The 10,353-nt window shown below is 38.8% G+C and overlaps 1 protein-coding gene across 1 annotated transcript; it reads left to right on the top strand.

Moving 5' to 3' along the window:
- The first annotated feature begins 5,921 nt into the window (after positions 1–5,921).
- Positions 5,922–9,999, top strand: zgc:161969 (uncharacterized protein LOC569044 homolog). Its single transcript, XM_061712398.1, has 2 exons — positions 5,922–6,247; positions 7,355–9,999. The coding sequence occupies exons 1-2, from the start codon at positions 6,056–6,058 to the stop codon at positions 9,065–9,067; spliced, it is 1,905 nt and encodes a 634-aa protein (XP_061568382.1). The 5' UTR covers positions 5,922–6,055; the 3' UTR covers positions 9,068–9,999.
- The last annotated feature ends 354 nt before the right edge of the window (positions 10,000–10,353 follow it).

Here is a 10,353-nt window from a genome sequence, read left to right as displayed (position 1 = left end):
AAGAAAGAAAGAAAGAAATTAATAGTAATAACAAGTTTTCAGCACCTTCTCTGCTTAAACTTGTAAAAGAAAAAAAAGAAAACTATTTTACCAAAACCGCTCTAACAAAAAAATATTTTTTTGAAATCAACCAACATAAAGATATAGACTTTATTAAAGGGCTGCTGCAACAGACACATAAAATAACACATTATTTGAACAAATAATTAAATAAAAACTGAATCTACAGTATTACATCACTACAAGAAATGTGACTTTACTGTCCACTCTTGGTACATTTGTTGAGTGAAATTTCCATGTAAAATTTGCAAAAAATTTTAATTTAAAAAAGAGCATTTTGGATCCAATTTACAGTGTTAAGCCATAACAGTACTGTTTTCATTAGTCAAAGACACTTTTGCAAGGAAGAGGAAATCTGGCAAAAAATGTATTACGTAATACGTAATCGTAAAAATCACCTCTATCGTGGTGATTTATTTATTTATTTTTTTTATTGAGAAGAAGTCATATAAGGTACAAAGAACATCAGACAAGTGCTCCAATATATATGTAACAAAAAAATAAATATACAATTCCAGTGAAATTAACAAAAGTAGGGAGAATGACACATAAACAAGTGAATAAATAAAATATGCAAAAGAGAGAGGAAAAAAAAAGTAAATGAAAAAAATAAATAAATACAATGTAAATACAGTATTCATCTTTAAAAAAAACTTCTCGTATATATCAGTGGATGTTATACTTTGTTTGGGGCCAATAAGTTTAAGGGATTTAATGTACTCTTTAAACTCAAGTAAGAAACCTTTAAAGTGGGGTGGAGTTTTGGAGTATTTACATTTGTGTATGTGAAATTTGCCATACAGAATGAACAGGTTTATAATAAAAGTGATGTAATTTTCATCATGGACAAAATAAAATATGACACTCCTACAGTCAATTGAGATGTTTATCTTGATTTTAGACACTATATATTGTTCAAATTGAGACCAGAAATTGAAAGATCGAGCACAGTGGTAGAATAAATAAGTTGCAAACCTGCAGTTATTTTTAATATTTAAGAATTTTGAAAAATATACATTTGTTGGATATATAGTGTGCAGAATTTTAATGTGAACCTCTTTAATTTTATTGGAGATACAATACTTATAAGGCAATGTCCAGGCTTTCTTCCACTCAGTGTCCGTAAAGATGTTATCCCAAAATGCCTTCCCTCGAGGAGTTATTTTCCTCTTTTCATAAAATGTATTACGTATATGATTGTTGTTGCATTTTAAATCCAATATATCAAGTCCATTTATCATTAGAAGGGGTTTTATTCTTAGTGTTTCTTGATAATGATAGTGACCTCTCATCAGGAGAGACCCCTCTATCGCATACCTGTCAAGTCTCCCGTTTTGGCCGGGAAAACGACACAGGAACAAACTCGGAACAACAAATCAGATAGATGGATGTAACGCAAGAGAAGACTTTTCTGCTAAAAAAGCGAAGACTTCGTGTAATATCTAAAAATGGGATACTGAATTTACAGGATGGGGCTCAGAAACATGTGTCTGTGCCATCAGTCAGTGAATGCCAGAGAGCCACATGAGTGAAAACTACAAATTAAAAAACATGTAAATGTTTCACTTGAAGACAATGAATATGTATATACACTGAAAATATTTTAAATAAATAAGTGTGCTTTAATTCCCTTTTTGTGTGTTCATTTAAGCTCTATTATAGGAATTACATACATATGAATGTCCACAGCATTTCAGTGTCAACAAAGGTCGACCTATGAGATTCTGAGCACATAATTGTAGTTTGTAAGTGGTTGACAGGTAGTTATTTTAGATTTCTCTTAAATCTGTCTTAAAATGTAATACTGGACCTCGGTTGGGCTGGTGGGACAACGAGTGGTGGAAAATGTCCCTTATTTTTAAATCCAAAACTTGACAGGTATGCTCTATCGTGGGGAGTTTTGTTTTTTTTAACTTTATTAGCAAATCTTGCTATACAAACACCATCAAGGTATACAATAGTGTGGAACAGCACATACAATGATGGAGTAAATTATAAAAATATCTAGTATGAATAAGAATTCATAATATAGATAATGAAAGTAACAGTAATAATAATAATAACAATAATTATAATAAAGATGAGTAAGTAAATAAATAGAGAATAAAATAAATAAATAAAACAGAAGAATAAAACAGGTATGAGGAATTGAATCAATGCATAGAAAACAATAAGGAAAGGTCAAGACAGTTATAAATAAAAGGTTAGTCAGAGGATACAGGGAAAAACCTTTCATAGTTGATTAAAAATATATTGCTTTTTTTGTTGTTTATCAAATAAAGAGATTTAATGAGAGAATTTCATTCTAGTAGAAAAGGGGCAAATTTAGGAGTAGCACCAGCAAATTTTTGTTTGTGAATAAAGAATTTAGCCTTAATAATGATGAAAAAAGGTGTTCAAGAGCACGATCTTTAGGATAATCAAAGTAACAAATAATATATTTAATGTTAAGTAAATAAACAGATTTAGCAGCATGGAAAAAATGAAACTCAAGATCACAATATTTTTTGGATATGTCACAGTGAAAAAATAAATGCAGAGATGTTTCTGTTTCGTTATTACAAAAAGTACAGGAGTCATTAAAATCTGTAAATTTAGCAGTGATACAGTTGACAGGGTATATGTTGTGTAGAATTTTGAAGTGGATTTCTTTTGCTTTGTTTGGAATGCAATATTTATGTGGTAGGAGCCAGGCTCTTCTCCAGTTTATGTCTTCAATGTGAGATCGACAATAGAATTTACCTCTAGGAATAACTTGGTTCTTTTTTTGAAAACACTGGCGTATATGCTTGTTATTACACTTTTTATCTGTTAGTTCTATTCTACATAACATTAATGCAGGTAGCGCTTTCGTAAAATTACTATAACTCAGGTGGTTTTTCACAAGTTGAATTGAATATTTCGAAATAGCACGGGTTACAGTATTACATTCTAAAGGGAACAGGGAAACTATGTACAGACATAAAGTGTTCATAAAAAAGTATATTGCCAGATTCATCAAAGAGTTGGAGAATATGGTTAATGTTCTTTTCAAACCATTTATGTAGAAACAAGGATGTGTTTCTGATAAAGACATTGGCCGGGTTTCCCAGATCCAACCTCTCTTAAGGATTTAAGAGAGGTTCAAAGAAGGTTTGAACTAAGAGAGAATCCTAAGATACGGGTGTTTCCCAGATGACTTCTTAACACCGTCCTTTAGTTTCGCTCTTTCAGACGCTCTTTGGAGCAGCTGTCCGGTTCTGAAACCAAATGAATCGATGCCAGGCAAATCGATCACCCATCACTATCAGCGCATTTTCACACGCAGCACTGCTGCCTAACGCACTAATTCACTGCTGCCTGTGCGTTATAATAAAAAATTAAGATGATAAATATAATTCAATGACCCTTTTTCATCCAAACGGTGTGTTACTCCGTTATTTCTGGCTACAGTGAGGCTTTTTTTCCCCACACACGGAGACCGGGAGTAAACGGGGTGGGCGTGTGTGTGCGTTCAAAAACATGAGCCAAGAGAAGGCGAGTTTCGCAAATCGCAACGTGGAATTACAGCAAACCCTGGTTTTTCGCAGGGGTTATGTTCCAAAAAGAACCCGTGATAAGTGAAATTCTTTTTACAATTATAGAGGGCTTCAGATTGCAGAGATCATCCCCGCCTCGCACGTATTCCTCCTCTTCTGAATGATGCTGCATCCCGACTCGCGCTGTATACAGCGCGAGTCGGCAGGTGGGTTTTTTCAAGAGAAGAAAATAGTTATGGGTCGCTGTCTTCGCTCTTTTTTCTTCTGGGCAAAAAGATTCTTTAATATAAACCGACACCATTGATTATATTTGAGACTGTATGAACGATTCATCAAAGGATCTCGTTCTTCAGCTGCTGCTTCCCTGTCATCACATAGGGGCTCGGGCTCGGGCACGGCGCAGGTGTCCCGGCTGCCTGACAGCCCGGTCCGACACACGTCCAGGGGACTGAAGTGCTGACGCACGAATGCGTTCATATAAACAGTTCTGCTTCGCGCACGGCGACGCGGTTGATTTGCAGAGAGAACATGCTGTATAGCAGCCAAATTATCAAATAAATGATATTCATGATGATCGTTTTATTTGTGCGCAAAAAGCATATACAGGAACACACTTGTTATTCCTTATTTTTCTTTTTTTTCCCCTTTGCTGTCACCAATAAATGCTAAACAATATAAATCTAAAGTATAAAATAAATCAAAATTTGTGCGGGGTGCATTGTTTTAATATCTCATTGCTTGGTGTGATATTGATTTGCCTGACGCGGCTGGATCTGTGAGTCTTTGTTCACTAAGATGGTTGGAAAGACTGGGTCAGCAGCATCTTTCATTTCCTTCTTAATGAAAGAGATACTTAAGCTAAGAGCGACTCTGGGAAACGCGATTTTCTTTCACAGGCTCCTTAAGAAGGTTTGAAAGAAGTCTTTCGCTGTTAAGAACTACTTAACTGATCTGGGAAACCCGGCCATTGCTGTTATTCCAGAGAAGAGCTTTGTGGGGTGAGAAATTGTGGACAAAAACAACTTCCAAGCTAGAAGGGCTTGCTGATGGAATTTTGTCCAGTAACATTTCAAGAGAAAAGCCAGGCCTCCTAATCTATTAAAGATGTGGTTTGGGATGAAGAGTATTATGGGTTTATGAGACTTTTTTTTTTATCCAGTTAACTTTGAAGGTGTTAATAATATCAATGAAGTCTAAGACTTCCAGACCACCTTCTGCTTTGCAGTTAGAAAGTACACCTTTTTTAATTTTGTTTGGTTTGTTCTTCCAAATGAAATTCAAAAAAATGTTGTTAATTTGTGTGGCTGTTGAATTATTCACAAAAAGGGATAATGATGGATACACAAAACGGGATAGGCTTTCCACTTTAGAGAGAAGGACTCTACCCAGAACAGACAGATCTCTTTGAAGCCAGGTATTAGATGGATTTATTTTTATTTATTCTGTTTGAGAAGTTTAAATGTTGCCTGGACAGATTCCTTTACAGGTATATTTTCAATAAATGAGTCATTGCAGTTGTGCAAGGATAAAATTTCACATTTAGCCATATTTAGTCTTAATTCTGAAGCATTAGAGAATTGATTAATCAAGTTAAACTCTCTTTTTTTTTTTCACTTTCTTTATTAACAAAGACACCAATACAAACAATACAACAATACAAACTCTCGTAGAGGAAACACAAGTCTACTTCAAATTCTTCTTTGTAATGCTACATGAAGAACAATAACAAAAACAAAACAACATAAATACACAAAACAAGAAAGAAAAAGGACTAGGGGGCATATAATTGTTTAAATATAAATTAAATGGGCAAGTGCAATGATAATGACATAAGACCAAACCAAAAGAAAATCAGAGGAGCTAAACAACACAATGAGAGTAGCTTAGAGGAGTAGTGATTTAGAAATCATGTAAGAGATCATCCTATCTGCCTTCCAGTCTTTTAGTCTGAGTAATGCTGAATAATACAATTTAAATTAATTCATAAAACAGGAAAAAGAGGGTGTGTTACCTCTCCATTTACTACAGTGGATGTGATATTTGGCTAAAAGTATGACAATATTTATGATATTAGAGTTGGACGAGCTTTGATTGTCTATATATAATAAGATGTGGGAAATGTTTAGAGAAGGAACCTTCAATTTTAAGGATAACCAGTTTTAAGTTAAGCTCTATCGTGGTGAGTGAAAATTACAAGATATTAACGGTGACGTCATGTTGTGGCATCAAACGCATGCGTTCTTCTTCTCCGTGTGGTTTCTGTCCAAGCGCTGCTGCGCATGCGCGGAAACAGCCAGTGACGTCGCCGTCCCCTCCTCCTTCATTTGCTGAGCTCTGAGCGAACAAAGCCTGCCCCCTTTTTCACGAGGATTTCTCCACCGCCATCGTTACTTTACGTGTAATCACGATTACTAAATTGGATTACGATACTTTTGTTACATTTCCACGCGGCAGTGGTGCTAGAAACAGGGTCCGAAATGGATGTGGATCATCAAGAAACCAGCATGGAAACCAAATCGGCCATTAATACTTGGCGTTATCGCCACCATTTCACGTACAAGGCAGATCAGGGGAAAAATATCATCGTGCAATGTAATCTTTGTTTGCCGAGGGTTAATCTGCTGTCCACGTCGAAAACCTCCACATCAAACCTAAAGAAGCATTTAGACGTAAGTCCCAGAAAGCAGCGCTGCTTCACCGAGCTGGTGTTTACATTGTGTTAATGTTTAAAAGAGTCAATGAATGAACCGCCGCCCGCGTGACTAACAGCGTTACATGCAGTCATGGCGCTGCAGGCGCTGCAGGAGCTGCATGCATGCTCAACTTTGCTGAGCATTTTAAAGCAGCTGCTTAGTCAGTATGATTGTGCATAGGGTTTTCAGAAATAGAAATAAGGGACACCCAATTTCAGCAGCGCAGGAGCCAAAAAAAAGCCCCAAAACTTCTAAATTGCATAAAAAAGTGTTTATTTTATATGAAAAAACAAAATGCTTTGATTTAAAGTTGAAAGTGCTTTAATAGCATTGAACTTGCATGACTGTACAGACAACCAACCATACTAGTAACTGAAATATCCTCCTATTCTATGTATGTCCACATCAGCCAAGATGTATAATATAGCCTACAGGTGAAGAATATGGTGTAAAAGTTAATTTATTTCAACAATTCAACTAGAATATGGTGTAAAAGTTAACTTATTTCAATAATTCAACTAGAATATGGTGTAAAAGTTCATTTATTTCAATAATTCAACTAGAATATGGTGTAAAAGTTAATTTATTTCAATAATTCAACTAGCAAATAGTGTAAAAGTTAATTTATTTCAATAATTCAACTAGCAAATAGTGTAAAAGTTAATTTATTTCAATAATTCAACTAGAATACTGTGTAAAAGTTAATTTATTTCAATAATTCAACTATAATATACACAGCGCAGCAGGTCCTGTTGTCCTGCCACAAAGATTTTGCTGGCCTTAATGTTTCCTGTGTTTTTATTTTGTTCAGTATTGGTAAATTTAGTGTAGATGTGTGTGTGACAGACGTGTGTATGGGGCGTTAATGAAAATACAGGACAAATCGCGTCCCGTATTAGTTCAATACGGGACGCAACATTTTTTTCTCAAATAAAGGACAATTCCGTATTTTACCGGACGGGTGGCAACCCTAATTGTGCATGTGACTTTTACTTGTTTTCTGTAAAAGTTTACAAACTGATATAAAGTTTAATCGTTGCAGAGGCACGCCAACCTTAAACCAGTGTCACTTTTGTGTTTCAGAGAACACACTTGGGCTGTGAAGCCAGGCCTGATGCCAAGAGAGGGAGGAAAAAAGAGGAGTACAACGGCGAGGAGAGCAGACACTGTCAGCTGAAGAAGCTTAAAGCAGAAATCATCTCCAAATGCCTGACCCAATCAAAGATCGACGACCTCATCTTCAGCTTCATTGTGGAGGACTGTCTGTCGTTCTATGTGCTGGAGCAGCCCGGCTTCCAGAAGCTGATCGCAGGTTTGACTGAAGGGCTGAAAGCCATGGACAGGGTGACCCTGTTCACAAAGGTGGACCAAAGTTTCTCCAGGATGCGGGAAGAGCTCATGGCCAAACTCAGCGGCATCCAGTACGTGTGCACCACGGCAGACATCTGGACGGCCAACAACAGAAGCTTCTTCGGGATGACCTGTCACTGGATAGACACGGAGACGCTGGAGAGGAAGTCTGCAGCTCTGGGGTTTGCACGGCTGCAGGGAAGGATCACGTATGACTCCATCGCTGGGCGGATACATGACATCCATGTGGCGTATAATATTGAGAGTAAAGTCCAGACCACCGTCACTGACAATGGCAGCCCGTTTATCAGCGTGTTTAGAGAGTTTGCATTAGACAGCAAGGAAAGCGACGATGACATCGGGTTCTACGAGAACGTGAGCTCTGTTCTCGAGGGGGAGCCGGAGCAGGACATGCTCCTGTTTCTGCCCTCCGTGCAGCGCTGCCCATCACACACCTTGGAGCAGATTGTCACTGAGGACTTTTGGCAGGCCGTGTCACAGGGGCCCATGTGCCAGCTGCATTACAGCACAATGGCAAAAGTGTTTTCCATTTGGAGCAAATGCCACTTTCTCCAGGTAGGCATGGATGCTGCAGAAGAGATAGGAAAAATGACTCTCGTTGTCCCCGCGGTTATACGCTGGAGTATGGAGTACTGTGCTTTGCAGAAGATCGTCCTGCTCAGTGAGCGCGAGCTGACGGAGCTCTGTGCCCGCCTGGAGGTTCCTCGCCTGCAGGCGGAGGAGATGGCCTTCCTGAAGGAATACGTTTCCGTGTTCCACCCGCTGGCGTTTGCACTCGAACTGTTCCAAGCGGAGCAGAAATGCTACCTGGGTCTGGTCATCCCGACCGTCCTCAGTTTGAAAAACAAGTTAAATGAGCAGAAGGATGCAGCAAACTACTTCAGCGATGTCATCAAAACCATAGTGATGGCTATCGACCTGCGGTTCCAGGAGTTGTTCTCCAGCACGGAGGCAAAGATCGCTACGGCGACCACACCTCAGTTCCGCCTGTGGTGGATGCCGGCCTCCGAGAGGGAGGAGATGTGCTCTCTGCTGGCCACAGAAGCATCCCAGGTGGACCCCTGTAACGTGACGGAGGCAAACACCAGTCGTAATCTGTCCACCATCGTATCCGAGGACGACTTCTTCAGCTACGGGTCTGCCAAGACGACCACTCAGATCCAGGAGCGGGGGGTGATGGAGGAGATCACCAAGTACGTGGAGGGAACGGGGAAGAGCCTCGAGTGCCTGCAAGATTTCCCCAGAGTGAAGCAGCTTTTCCTTAAGTACAACACCACGCTGCCATCCACGGCCCCCGTCCAGCGTCTCTTCAGCCAGAAAAGCAACCTGGTCACGTCACAGAGAAACTTTCTGACCGATGACTACTTTGAACGTATTCAGCTTTTGAGATACAACAGCAATGTGTGCTCTTTGTCCACAGAGTGACTTTCTCTTTCCCTCTGCCTTTCCACAGATTCAGACTCAAACCATAATGTGCTAAAATCTTCACAGGACAACTGAGTGATATGTAATGTCATGCACTTTAACCCAGCAGTGTTTTCTAATACTCCTCCCCTCAATGCTCTAATTGGCATAACTCGCATCCTCCGGTTATAGATGACCTGGTGAAAACCTTTAATTGACAATCGTGGACACTGGCATTTAGAATGAATGGATTGACTAAAGCATATTTTTCTCTGTGCTGTTATTGTGACATGAAGTAGCCACCAGGTTAAACTGAAGTGATTTTCGTCTGTCAGTTATGCTATTTTTTTCTACAGCTGTTCAGTGAGAATGCATCTCCTGTCTGTATGTTTTTTATATACATATATATGAAGACAAAAGGAAAAAAAATCCCTTATTGTGTGCGTCTCAGCTTTTTTCCATGAAAACCGATCAAAAGCCTCAAGTAATTTGATTAGCGTCAGTGTGGGGATCACGGTGCCTTATTTTCATGCAGCTCTAGCTGCGTCGACAGATACCGATTGGCGCTTTGAAGGCGCCCGTGTTCGTGTCAGGACAATGCAGAGCCAAAATCCCACTGCTGCACAGTCCCAAGTGCATTCCTCACCATGTGTTCAGATTTCCAGCTGAGGGCTTTTGTATTGTCTGACAGCTGCCTGGATATGAACAGGAAGCTGTCAGAGAACATAATCACAGTGACGAGGCTCTGTCTGGACCAACGCTGTCAGACACACAGCGCCAGAACCAAGCCAAAAGAGAGCACGATAATCCCTGTAACAAACTGTCTTTTTTTTCAACATCACTGAATATATGGATCTTGAATTATTCAAATTTGAGTATTGATTTTTACTGACTCCACCTTTTGCAGATTGTAGAGAGATGAAGACACAGCAGTGAGCTGCGGGGAACCTCCACTGGTGATGACGTAGTGCACACAACTGATTTTACAGTAAAACAAAATACATGGTATAAATGTGAAAGATATCAGCAGAGAACAAAATTTATTAGAAAATATATAGTTATGGCAGTAAAAACAATCGCAGTAAAGGGGGGAACTGCAGTTTGGTACAAGTGCAAAAAATTACTTTGTAAATGAAGCAACTTTATGAAGTTTAAAGTTTAAAGTCAGAGTAGTCTTTCTGAGGTGATCTCTTATTTTAAGAAAAAACATTTGTGGACCAGAAAAACCTCCCTACCAATTTGTCATTCAGTGGTACATTCGTTTATATTGTGTATTATTTTTGATGCCAAAAAAATATTCATAGATT

The sequence above is a fragment of the Cololabis saira genome, chromosome 21 (genome assembly GCF_033807715.1).
Source record: "Cololabis saira isolate AMF1-May2022 chromosome 21, fColSai1.1, whole genome shotgun sequence".
Taxonomy (NCBI): domain Eukaryota; kingdom Metazoa; phylum Chordata; class Actinopteri; order Beloniformes; family Belonidae; genus Cololabis; species Cololabis saira.
The sequence above is the reverse complement of the archived record's forward strand: the minus strand, read 5'-3'. Positions and strand labels throughout refer to the sequence as shown.